This window comes from Raphanus sativus, unplaced genomic scaffold, assembly GCF_000801105.2.
Source record: "Raphanus sativus cultivar WK10039 unplaced genomic scaffold, ASM80110v3 Scaffold2964, whole genome shotgun sequence".
Taxonomy (NCBI): domain Eukaryota; kingdom Viridiplantae; phylum Streptophyta; class Magnoliopsida; order Brassicales; family Brassicaceae; genus Raphanus; species Raphanus sativus.
In genome coordinates this window covers 1-12976 of record NW_026618271.1, presented here as the reverse complement: position 1 = coordinate 12976, position 12976 = coordinate 1, and the positions used below count along the sequence as shown (strand labels likewise).

General features: G+C 37.3%; 3 protein-coding genes and 1 pseudogene across 3 annotated transcripts; 3 read left to right on the top strand and 1 right to left on the bottom strand.

Moving 5' to 3' along the window:
* Positions 1 to 565: 565 nt before the first annotated feature.
* On the top strand, positions 566 to 1259 carry LOC108840937 (dirigent protein 15; the record flags this gene model as incomplete). The annotated part of the gene is given in 2 exon segments (XM_018613737.2): positions 566 to 1010; positions 1012 to 1259. Coding segments are annotated over 2 exon segments (581 nt in total), but the record flags the coding sequence as incomplete, so codon positions are not given.
* Positions 1260 to 2027: 768 nt separating this feature from the next.
* On the top strand, positions 2028 to 3426 carry LOC130506177 (thaumatin-like protein 1b; annotated as a pseudogene).
* Positions 3427 to 4222: 796 nt separating this feature from the next.
* Positions 4223 to 4990, top strand: LOC108842501 (protein EIN6 ENHANCER). Its single transcript, XM_018615425.2, has 3 exons — positions 4223 to 4432; positions 4517 to 4584; positions 4714 to 4990. Exons 1-3 carry the CDS (start codon positions 4279 to 4281, stop codon positions 4843 to 4845), a joined length of 354 nt encoding a protein of 117 aa, XP_018470927.1. The 5' UTR covers positions 4223 to 4278; the 3' UTR covers positions 4846 to 4990.
* Positions 4991 to 5315: 325 nt separating this feature from the next.
* LOC130506176 (serine/threonine-protein kinase STY46-like) lies at positions 5316 to 9410 on the bottom strand. Its single transcript, XM_057000807.1, has 16 exons — positions 9046 to 9410; positions 8838 to 8955; positions 8688 to 8740; positions 8499 to 8612; positions 8348 to 8402; positions 7875 to 7985; positions 7616 to 7666; positions 7243 to 7409; positions 7066 to 7173; positions 6908 to 6981; positions 6644 to 6819; positions 6331 to 6426; positions 6077 to 6157; positions 5937 to 5990; positions 5717 to 5851; positions 5316 to 5630 (listed from the first exon to the last, which is right to left on the bottom strand). The coding sequence occupies exons 1-16, from the start codon at positions 9252 to 9254 to the stop codon at positions 5538 to 5540; spliced, it is 1695 nt and encodes a 564-aa protein (XP_056856787.1). The 5' UTR covers positions 9255 to 9410; the 3' UTR covers positions 5316 to 5537.
* Between the last annotated feature and the right edge of the window lie 3566 nt (positions 9411 to 12976).

Below are 12976 nucleotides of genomic sequence, written 5' to 3'. Positions count from 1 at the left end.
AAATAATTTGATCTGAGAATTTGTGTGGTATACTATATATAAAAAAAATTGATCAGAGAATTTGTGTTGTTTACAGTACTAGATAGTATATGTTCCAAGCCTTTGAAATGCTCACCGGATTCAGAGAATTTTTGTGTGAAGAGATTGTCTGCATGCAGATTTCTTGGAGAGACTAATAAATGCCTGTGAGATTCACATAAATAATAAGAATCATTGTGAAATACTTTCTTGGATATATAACCAAATATGAGGCTCCTATCTAAAGTAAACTATCAACTATTCATTAATCTAAATCTTTTTTTTATAAGAAAAGTAAATAAATCTGGGAAATGTTATTGAGTTAGAATATCAACCTTATTCATAGTATATTAAGAGTTGGTGCATTTACAACCTATTTTTTGCCCAATAGGGGAACATATCAATAGATTCTATGAATAGTGACAGATGATATCTTTTTTTTTTACTTGGATGAAAGTCTATAAAAATCAAATCTCATTTTGACGTTAATCCTCCCATCGTAAAATATTCATAGTTTACATAAAGAATTAAAAAAAAAATGAAAAAGGGGATAATTCGTTGTTTATTATTGCATTCTTTTTAGCAGTGACGGTTACAGCGCATAGCAGCGATTCCACCAGCTACTACGGGAACACGAAACCGGCTAATCTGAAGCAAGAGAAAGTGACACGTCTCCGCTTCTACCTCCATGATATCATCAGTGGGAAAAACCCTAGCGCCGTGAGAATAGCACATGCAAATCTCACGGGCGGTAGCGTAGTAGATTCGGCGGTAGGATTCGGAAGCCTATTCGCGATAGACGATCCACTCACCATGGGACCTGGGAAAGATTCAAAGGTAATTGGAAACGGGCGTGGAATGTACGTATCAGGGAGCAAAGACATAAGTAAGTTCACGATCGTGATGTACGCTGATTTGGCGTTCACGACGGGGAGATTCAAGGGAAGCTCGATAAGCGTGTTCTCGAGGAATCCGGTGGCGGAAGAGGCGGGAGAGAGAGATAGGGATTGTGGGAGGACGTGGCGCATTCAGAATGGCTAAAGGATTCATCAAAATCAAAACGCATCAGATTGACATGAAGACAGGCGATGCTGTTCTCCATTACGATGCTACTGTTTACCATTATTAACCCACCCCCATCAATGCTATGTAATATTTTATAAGAATTCTACAATTGTGTTTCAAAAAAAAAAAAAAAAGTCTACAATTATATTTTCTGATAAAAATATGATAATTCGATTCAAAAACTACCCTACTGCTTTGTTTTTGTTTAAACTAAGAAGAACACATGACACATGGTAGGGGATTGTTTTCCCTTCAGATCCTATTCCTCATTATACCTTTTTCTCAAAAATATCGATCCATGTCCTTAGGAAGAATATAGAAATAATGTCATATTACGATGACTAAAAATTGTAACATGTAAGGAATAGAAGAAAAAAAAAAACATTCCTCAAAGTGATCAATCATTTTAACGTTTGCAATCTGTCGTTTCAATATCTTTGAATCTTCTTTTTTTTCGTGTGGATTACAAATGCCACACAGTTCGATAGACACAGAAATCTGATGCAACTTGTTAAAAATAATTAATAAGGCTAGTACACGAAACACATGATAGTTAGAAGTTTTCGTTCATGATTCTTGAGTTTTTTACACAGTATAATGCTATGCACTAGATGAATGGTTCACGCAGTGGATGGAATTTAGAATTCCTATTAATTGATCCTCTCAACTCTCTCCCGCCAAAAAGAAAGAGAAAGAGAGCCTAAAACTTGGAACTTGGAAGATTTTGGATGAAAGGGAAAGTGCAATAGAATTTGGCATGTGGGAAGGAAGGAAGGCCCACGTGAAAACCGGTTTGGAATAGGCATCATTGCATCTGTTTCGGTTGGATTTGGCTTTCCTCTCTCCTCCACTACTAGTAAGTATCATCACTTCCTTCCGTTCCGCCGCTCCTTTAATATAAAGGAAAGTAAAGTTGTTTGGCTTTTTTTTTTTTTTTGGGATTAATCGGAACAGAGAAGATGGCTCGAATCATCCTGTTTGTGATCTTGCTGGTTTCTCTTTCAGGTTTGATTGATTCTTTTTGATTCTTGTGTGTATTCTCATCCATCCATTAATCAAAAAAGAAAGTTTGATTTGTTTTTTGGTATTGGCAGAAGGAGAGGGTATATCGTTCAAGATCACGAATCGTTGCCGGAACACCATCTGGCCCGGTTTTCTGTCGGGCGCCACCTCACCCCCTCTCCCACTACTGGCTTTCGCCTCTCTCGTGGCAAATCCAAATCCGTCACAATTCCTCCCTCCTGGTCCGGTCGTCTCTGGGCTCGAACCTTGTGCTCCCAAGACCCCTCCTCCCGTTCTTTCTCCTGCTTAACCGCTGACTGCGGCTCCGGCAAGGTCCAGTGTTCCGGCTCCGGCGCTAAACCTCCCGCAACCCTCGCCGAGTTCACCCTCAACGGCACCGGCGGTCTTGACTTCTACGACGTCAGTCTCGTCGACGGCTACAACCTCCCTATCCTTATCTTGCCCAAGAAAATCGTCCTTGGAGGTTGCGGAGCCACCGGTTGTCTCGTTGACCTGAACGCCGCCTGTCCCAGAGACCTTAAGCTGCTTGCACGTGGCACGAGAGGCGGCGTTGCATGCCGCAGCGCCTGCGAGGCTTTCGGAGACCCCCGCTATTGCTGCAGCGATGCTTACTCTACGCCTGACACGTGTCAGCCTTCCGTATACTCGCTCTTCTTCAAGCACGCCTGTCCACGCGCCTACAGCTACGCCTATGATGACAAGACCAGCACATACACTTGCGCCACCGGAGCTGACTACGTCATCATCTTCTGTCCCCCGCCCTATACAAGGTGAGAGCTGAGATGTTTACTCAAATGAATACACAATACTTGCTGGTTGAGGGTTGGAACTAAGAACTGGGTTGAGATTCAGAAGCAAACCATTCAACTTAGATGATTGTTTGTTGTAGTACACAATGATTGGTTGGTTGAAGTTTAAAATGTAGTAATATATGAGGTTAAGAAAGAGTAGTATTTGATTATTATGACTGAGATTGAGAAGCAAAATCAACCTAGATGATTTTGTACTAGTACACAATGATTGATTGGTTTGAGGTTAAATGTAGTAAAGCAAGGAGTATAGTAGTATTTGATTATTATTGACTTACTTGTGTGTTTTCTGCAGCGAGAAGCTGTTAGGATCGTGGAAAGACGGGGCCACACTTCCGCTAGTCAACAAGAGCATGATACACTTGCAGTAGCTCCTCCTCCTCCCCTCTCATTCTTCTTTCTTTCAACGCAGATAGCAACAACAAAATTTATGTACAGAAAACGTCGTTAAATGTGAGATACTACTACTAGTCCGGTCGAGAAACTGCTAATACTCTTATTTTGCCCCCCCCCCCCCCCCCCCCATTCCTCTCTTTGTTTCAGAAATATTCTCTACCCGTCTTTTACGTAATTGTGTAGAAAAAGTTAGCCCACGCCACAATGCCAAGTCGCGTTAACTCCCAAGCAGGGCCTCACAGTCGCATACGAAGCTTTGGGATTTAAAGGGTTCAGCATCAGAGTAATTTTTATTACTAAGGAAGCCCGTTTTGGACTTATGCTCTTAATGCATACAAGGAAGATGTGCTTGTTGTATTCGCTTTTCACCATTGTGAATAGTCTGGTTGTTAATTTAACATATATCAAAAAAAAAAGAATAGTCTGGTTATTGTTGTGGGATTAAACTAACATTTTGTAGAGTTATGGGGATTAAAAGAAAAAAAGTGTAAGGTGATCTCGGTTATCAATTAAATTAAGGGAACACCAATAGTTGGGCTAGTGAAGAATCAATGTGGCTAAAATTAACTAAACATGAAAATACAAGGGTCTTAAAAGAGGAAAGTAAAAAGAGAAGAGTGCTATTTAAGAAGCACAAGCCTTCAGTGAGTCAGTCAGTGAGTGTGGGAATAAAGCAGAATGGATGGAAGGAGGTAAAGACTATTCTAGGGTGCTGTGGTTTAAGACATAGAGCCTCTGCCGTCTTTGTTGCAAACAGCTGAAGGACTTAAGGAAGAAGGATAACTGAATTGAATTTGATTCTAGGACACTCCATCTACAAAATGATTCTAGTTTGGTTTACTAATATGTTTTTAATTCACTATACCGGACCGGACCGGTTAAACACGACGGCGTATAAAGATTCATCCTCCTCCATCAAATCAAATCAAATCAAATCTAATCTTGGGCTTAGCAGAGGAAGAGGAAGATGGAGGCGGAGTTGGTGGAGGCAGATATAGTGGTTCCGATGCATCTGAGCTTTAAGAAGACACAGTCCTATGAAAAGTACCCAAAGGGGCAGTCTCGAGGAAGGTGGAAGCATCTCAAACAGATCCTCCAAGCTGACCACCATCCCTCCTTTTGTAAGTCTTTCTCTCGAGTCAATGTGTGATTTCTCTATCTACCAACCCTAAACATCAATCAATATTTCTTTCTTTCGTCTGCAGATATCAACATCGAGTCGCCTCCATCCACTCAACCATGCAAGAGAATTTGCGATGTCACTGGATTCGAGGTAATTAATTTCTGATTTTGGATTTTGATTTTTTTTTTTTTTGTTTAGTAAGGGGCCCTTTGATCGATCTAGATCATCTGACACCCCTCTCTACCTCTACCTCTACCTCTTGGTTTGGATTGGTGACAGGCGCCATATGTAGACCCCAGAACAAACCTGCGATATGCAAACGCTCATGTTTTCAAGACTCTAAGGTCACTCTCCACTCACCAAGCCCACCACTATCTCTCCATTCGCAATGCCGCTCCTCTTCTCAAGTAGCTGTAGGAGTAGCCCCCCCTGCTGTCCTCTTGTTATATCATTTTATGCATGTTGTTGATATTTTTATGTATTATGCAACCACCCCTTTGTTTTCCCTCAAAGTAAACATGCTAATAATAGTCGTTAAAAAAAAGTCGTTTAGTTCTTTCTACATCAACAACGTTAGCCTTATGCAGAGGCTTCGATCATGAGGTTTTTATATAAATAACTTACAAAATCAATCGAATAACAGCAACAAACCAACAATACACAAATTCTTTCAAATTGCTATACAGTGTGCGCAGTCCCGTCTTAAATTTTTTTTTTGCCTTAGGCAAAATATAAAATAAAGACCCTTTTATAAAAAAAATTCAACTTTTATTTATTGTATTTCTTTTAATTAAAACAAAAAAATTGTGGTGTTCAAATATTTTTTGAAAAATGAATTTTTGTGTGTAAATTAGGTTTTGTTAATGAAAAAATGAGAAAAGTGAAAGGTAATTTTTTTTTGTTTTTATTGTATTTCAGTTAGATTTAGTTAATCATAGACTTTTTAATTATAATTTTACCAACTCAGAGATAATTTAACAAACAAAATAGACCTAGTAAAATAACACAAAAAAAAATTTGGACCCATGGACCCATGGCAATTGCCCATGTTGCCATGGGGTAGAGCCGGGCCTGAGTGTGCGAAGCCATGTATGTTTATATCCTCAATGATGTGTTGTTGCACTTCTCCTCAGTGCTGCAAAGATTCCCCCTCCTCCTGTTGATGCTCTTTTCTTCTCCTCCCCCTCTTCTCCTACCTACCACATTCACAACACATTCACTTCCATTATTATTACTATTTTCTTTTTCAAACTATTCAATCCACTTTCCTTCTTTTACTTACTTGCTTGGCTATCTCTTCTAGCTTCTCTTTGATCTCTGCGAAGTCTGGTCTCAGCGTTGGATCCTTCTCCCACAATCTCTCCATTAGCTCTCTCATTTTCGGATGCGTCTTCTTCGGTATTTTCGGCCTTAATCCCTGTTTTCCCACCCACATAACACAACCCCCCTTCCCTTTTTAGCTGTCTGGACAAAACAAACTAAACAAAAAAAGGTAAATTTACCTTTTGGACCACCCCTACGGCTGCCTGCAATGGCGTCATGTATTCGTATGGAATCTGCCGTCACATAAAAAACCTCACCAACGTTAGTTACACCCTCACCTTCTATTTTTTTTTTCTCAAGACAAAAGACGCACAAGTACCTTTCCAGTCAACAACTCCCATAGCACAATCCCATAGCTGAAAACGTCTGCCTTGTGATCATATGGCTTGTGTTCTATCACCTGAATTTTTTCACCAAATTTTATTGTCTCAGAACCAACCACACAAGATACTAGTCATCTCATAATAGATGATCAATTTTGGAATAATCCTAATCATCCCAGACATTGGCTGAGCAAACTTTCATTTGCTACTTACATACTAAACTATAAAAAACATCATCTGACAACCATACCTCCGGAGCCATCCAGCGATATGTTCCAGTTTCAGCTGTCATAACTCCAGTTTGTGCTTTTACTCTAGCCACCCCAAAATCTGCAACCTTAACAACCTGTAGCAACAGACAAAACAAAATCCCCACACCACTATGAATCCGCAGCTGTGCAGGTAATGGACACTCAAAAGAACATGATGTCAAGCAGCATCCTGTACAACTCATGCTCTAATAATATATAAGCATATACAATGCAGGCATAATAGAGTAGGGTTTCAACCAAAGTATGCAAGCTCGGCCCAAATGCCAATTCACACTAAGTTGAGAGCATTACCTCATTTTCGTCCAATAGAAGGTTGGCAGCCTTCAAATCTCTGTGAATTATGTTATTTTGGTGTAAGTAGTTCATCCCTTTGCAAATATCTATAGCTACTTTAAACAAAGCTGGAAGCTTAAACACGCCCTTTTGCTTGTGTAGATAGTCATATACACTTCCACCGGGCATGAATTCTATTAAAATAACAAAGAGAGAAATGAGTACTAGAACAAAGTTACATCAAGTATACTGATGAACATAAATAGTGTCACTGTAACATACCTGTAACAATACAGAGATGTGGAGGTTTAGTGCAAGCACCAATGAACTGAACAACGTTTTTGTGCCTAACTTTCCTGAAAATGGAATGATATTTTACGAGTCTGAGATGATATTTGTTTATCTGCACATAAGTTCACAGAGTGCCCAGGCACACAAACCTCATAATAAAGACTTCTTGGGAAAACTCTTTTTCTAGCTCAGAATCTAGACGCTCTGGCTTGAGGATTTTGATAGCAACTTCCTGGCTATAGTATGTACCTTTATACCTAAATAATACAAGGAGAGACTTGAGCATCTTAAATGACAAAGGTATTTTATAGGTAGAGGCAACTTACAGATCTCCATAAGAACCAGATGCTATCTTATGCCCGAATTTTAACTGTTTAAGATTGATTTCCCAAACATCAGTTCCATCAGTGGGTATTACGACATGATCTTTCGCCGTCCCGTTTTCCTTTTCAGGAGAGAAGGATTGCTGCATAGGCCAGCTTTGATCCTGCAACTGAGTGTAATGAAAATTTATTAATAACACACACAACAAGACATGACATTGTTATTGTGAGATGTTGTCAGTATGAAAAAAGTGTACAGAGCAGAGCCACCAACTCTATTTGATTAGGAGGAATTAAGTGATTGGAAAGAAAGCGTAGTCAATAAATCACAAGTCTGCATCAAGTAGTTAAAAAATTTGCAATGGAAAACAAGTACCTCAATCTTTGCTGCTTCTGTCTCCAATGCTGTTCTAAGTCTGTCTACTTCCTGAATAATTAAAAAGGTAGCATACCAGCTTATTGACTAGGAAGCTTTTTGAAGGAAAAGAAAAAGTGGAATTTCAGCTACTACATCATATCACTAAACGATTGGAAAAAAGAAGCAAAGGAAGGAAGGCGTAAGGTAAAAGGGTTATCTTTAAAATGAAAGAACAAGTTGCGAAGGAAAAAAGGAGAGGGAAAAGAAGAAAAGGAACCTCGTAGGGCCAACCATCAACGACAAAAACATCAAGTGAGAAGCCATCGGTGGTAGAAAAAACATGCGCCTCTTGAATGTTGAGCCCAAGCTCAGCAAGTAATGCAGTTAACTGCATCATTTACGACGCTGGCTGGATTAGTAACGCAGTGATGAATCAAAATGATGACACGACTTGATATATTTCAAAAGTAAGTCATATGCATATATCTATTACTGTAACTGAAGAATACGAATATTCTGATTGATGACTGACATCATAGTGAGACATTTACTTATCCCAACTAGGTACAATAATTTAAAAGAGAAGATTGATATTCCGCAGGGAAACAAGAACAATGTGACCGACCATAAAAGTAACGGAAGACTTGTGATGCTTTGTTTACGCAAGAAACGAGAAACCCTCGCTCTTACTGAATGAAATTTAGATTAACAAGTAATTGGTTGGCCAGAAAAAAGGAAGAGAGGAAATACCTGAAAAAGGAGTTTAGGTTTGTCTGGTGTGGAAAAGGTGATCTCATGCAAGGGACTGCAATTGAACAAACAAACAAAAAGGGTGAGTTAGTTAGGTAGGAGACTGTGAGAAGAGTAAAGTCAAATGAAAAGAAAAGGAAAGGAAGAGTACCGGGAATAGAGTGAGTTGTTACGGACAGAGTAGTCGGGCTCAACGTCGTCAAGGGGAGCAAGTGCAAGTGCTTCAAGATTGGGGGATGAACCAAAGGCAGGCGGAGGATGAATGCTGGAAAAAGCAGGGAGTGTTAGTTTGCTTTGCTTGTTTAAACTTCATAAAGAGTCTGAGAATGAACTGGGTCACCTTTTTCTGGTAGGAGAAGTTTCATTGGTAGAGGAGATCGCTGGAGGTTGAACCTTAAGATATATATATATATATATAGAGAGAGAGAGAGTCACCAAAGATTTAAAAAACAAAAAAAAAAAAGATAAAAAAGAAGAGAAAAGGACGGACCTGGACGAGACGAACTTGGATAGCAGGCCTGTTTTGTGGATCATCAACAGCGGAAAGAAGCAACCTCTGGTGCATCACAACGTCTTCAGCCCTCTCCACATTCACATCCAATGCATACCTAAATTACAATAATTAAATACAAAATACGAAGAACACAATCTCGAAATCTGTTTTTTCTCTCTCTCTCTCGAGGAAGGCTAAGTGTTACCGGGCCGGGAGGCGATTGAAGTGAGCCCATAGGTCGTCGGCGAAACCGGGGAGATTCGTGTCTATTGTATCAGATTGACGGAGACGAAGGATGACCTCCTCGAACACCTCGACTTTCATCCGCTCACGACGGTCCATGGCTGCCTGAGACATTGTTAAGATGTCCCCCATTACTCTACTACCGCAACTCTCCTTCTCCTCCATCACCATTGAGCAAACCAAACCAAACCTCAACTCTACGATTTCTTTTATAACAGAATCAAATCTCCTTTTGATTGAAGAATTATGGAGATGAGATTTTCAAAATCAATTTAAAGGCCCCGATAGAGAGAGAAAAATATCAATGAGTAAGTATTGTGGATGCAATCAGGTCTAATGAGCTTTTAACGTTTTATCTTCTCTGTTTGTTTGTCATTTTCTAAACGACGCCGTATACGTCTCATTGTCAGCCGACTTCTTCTCTATTTTCTTAATTGCCCATTTCAAAATCGTGATTAACGAGTTATTTTAAGAGGAGACATAAAAATCCTCACACCATTAACACATTCCCTCCACTTGTCCCCTACTGATTACCCCCAAATCTGACCCACCTCACACTTATCCTGTCCAGGTTCCACCTATTTTCTTTTTGCTTTATTTCTTCTTCTTTTCTTATTTCTCCATTTTCTTACCCTATTACTTTCCTTATTACAACTAACGTCCCCTTTCTCCATTATAACTCATAAACTAGATTTTGATCCGCGCTTTGGAAGCGCGGAATATTTTACGATAAAAAATTTTACTAATAACTTAACAAATATTTTGGTAATTTTTAAAAGAGTGTGTATTTAAAATACTTTTGCATTTAAATCAGTTTTTTAAATTCAATCTGATTGTGACTATACCCGTTAATCCGGATATCTGACAATTCAATTTTGGTTTTTAAAATACTCATATTAAAAAATCACTAAAACCCGAGACTACCCGATTGAACTGATGGATGACCGATATGAAATCTAATTAGATTTAAATTGCAATAGTTTCATAATTTGTAATCTTATAATCCAAATTTTAAAGTTCATTATTTTGCAGTTTATGAAAATATGACGTTTCTACAAAATTTTAAAGAGAAAATGATAGATATAAAATAATAAGATTAATTATTGTATTGTTTAAAAAAATTGATAGTAGTATAAAAAATATATTGTTTGGAAACATTGATAGTAGTATAAAGAAATAAGTATATTATTTGGAAACATAGATAGTAGTATAAAGAAAGAAACATTAGTGATTTAATGTAGATTTAACTATAAAGTATAAATGTGTATTTAATTTAAAAATTTACGAAATAAATGTTAAGTCCAACATAATGTTTCTGTTTTAATAAGATAGATAGATCTACCTTGCTTGCTTCATTACGATGTCTCCTATACAAGGCACCGTTTTTTTTATATGTCTGTAAATCTCTTACAAGAAAAGTAAGAAACGTCTCACTATTCGTTTGGACACACACATTTTACTCAATATTTGGTTCATATTACATATTACATATCATAACTTCTATGGCGTCTCCCTAAACTAAGCTCATTTGCATAATTGCACTAAACTGAGGTCTTGCAATGTGTATTATATGCATCTTTTATAATTATTCATGTAAGTTGGAAAATACCATCTTCTTACTTTAGCTACTTAGGATATGATTAAACAGATACACAAACATAAACTATTAAGGAATCCAAAAACTCTTATTCCACTTGTTCATGATTTGTTTGTTCTCTAAAAATTCATAATAATTCTTATCGCACACCTAGTCATTAATCAAATACACAAAATACAAATCAAACAAGAAAAAAAGAATACAAGACACTTTTATTAATTCGGTATTCACCTCTTTTCCTCGACGTGAAAAAGGATTATACTCACTGAAAAAAGAAATTGGTTTCTTAGAGCACAATTAACGCAGAAGCCTAAAGGGAAAAGCTTAAGAAAAAACTAATATAATAGTGGTGGGGTCCACAAAAAAATTAAGCATCAACGCCATTTGCAGCTTGTTTAAGCACCGGCTGTTGATCTGTGTGCGAACCCATTGGTCTATTTATTAATTTTCTCTTTTTTAGTCAGAAAAAAAAATTAAAAAGAAAAAGAAAAAAATTTAAGCACCCCATTATGGAGTGCTCGGTTAATGGTGCTCTTAGGAGTACAATATCTCGAGGTTAAAGTTTCTGTCAACTTCCTTTTATTTATGTTACAAATCACCTAGAAATACATGTATATAGGAAAGAGCCTAGTTAGCCTACCAAAAGCCTACTTCTCTCTAGCTCCCTCTCTTCAGACCTAAACTCTACTCTCGAGCTCTCTCGAGCTCCCACTCTTGTGTGTTTTTCTTCTGTGTTTCCCTTGTGTCTCCTTATGTTAGGTCATTTGTTGTGACCCCTCCTCGAAATATATCAGTATTTGACCTAACGGACTTTGTTAATTAGACTCATAATTCATATGCGCGTTACTTGTATAAACTAGTCCAACTTAAACAAATTCAATGGTCTTGACCAAACTTCAATATAAAAATTAATTGACTATCCATAATTTACCGGTGTGGCTATGTCTCTGGGACCTCGCAAAACAAAACATTAGTTTTCTTTAGTGTACAACACACGAACATTGCCTTTTTTTAGGTAAGGATTGTTACAATTGATAATCAGTTTAATAACCATAAACCATTGAATAATAATTAACTGGCTGTTAATCCAAACACTATAACTCAATTATCAACTTCGACTTGATTGAAGTTTTCAGTATATCTGATTTTTCATCACCAACTTTACATAAACTAGTGGCAAATTACGGGAACACTATAATGGTATATATATTTTTCTCTCTGTTTTTAAAAAATAGTATTTTTATTATTTTCATATGTATTAAGAAAATGCATTAAATCACTATAATAATTTTATTGTTTTTTGTAATTTTTAATTTTTGACAAAAAGTAATCCAATAAAACCAATTAATTTTTTTAAAGTTTACAATTTTTTTATAGAAAACATAAAACAACCATTTTTAAAAAACAAAATTCTTTTCTAGAACAATCATCTTTTAAGAACGGAGGGAGTAGTATATTTTGGTTTTACGTGTGTATCCAATATATTTATGATCAGAAGTTGTAATATAATAGACTATAAATACTTATATAATTAATAAGTTAGTTAATACACGTCCATGGCTGCTAACTTCTCAGCTTGTATACAATAAAAATGTCTATATGGTCTTCTTATATTAATGCATGTCATATTTTCCATCAAATAATTTGAAGCAACATACTTTAAAACTATACTTAAAGACGCATATTGTGTTGACCCGAAATAGAAATAAATACACATGTATATTGTAAATTAAATGGAGGACACGTGCAACACTGTACATTCTAGATCATTTTTTTTGTAAAACTAGAGCATTTTCATACGATTAGACACCCATGATTAAGCAATTCGTTGCAATACAATGCAATGCAATATTGGCCACGCCGCCTCATATTGGGAGAGTTTTTTTTTTGAACTGCTCATATTGGGAGAGTTTAGACGTCGAAAGAAACATTTACATTTTCATCAGAGATGCCACGAACATGATAACTAGTTTAACACACACAAAAGAAGAAGAAAAAATATAAATGAGATTGGGTATTATAAAAAAATACTATGATTGATGATAAATAGGGAAGGAGTTGACCAGAGGGTAATAAGATGCGGCAGCCCGAAAAGGAATAAACCGCTTTGACCGGCCATCATTATTAGTAGATGACTAATTAATTAGTTTTTCAGTAGGATCCCAGTGTCGATGACGTGGCAGAACATGGCTAAATTTCATCAATGTGGACTGTTGTCCCTTTAGGCTCACCAAAGGTCGCGTCTTTTAAGCCAGCAAAGCCGCGACTTGTCGCCGTTCTAAAGTAACCATCCACT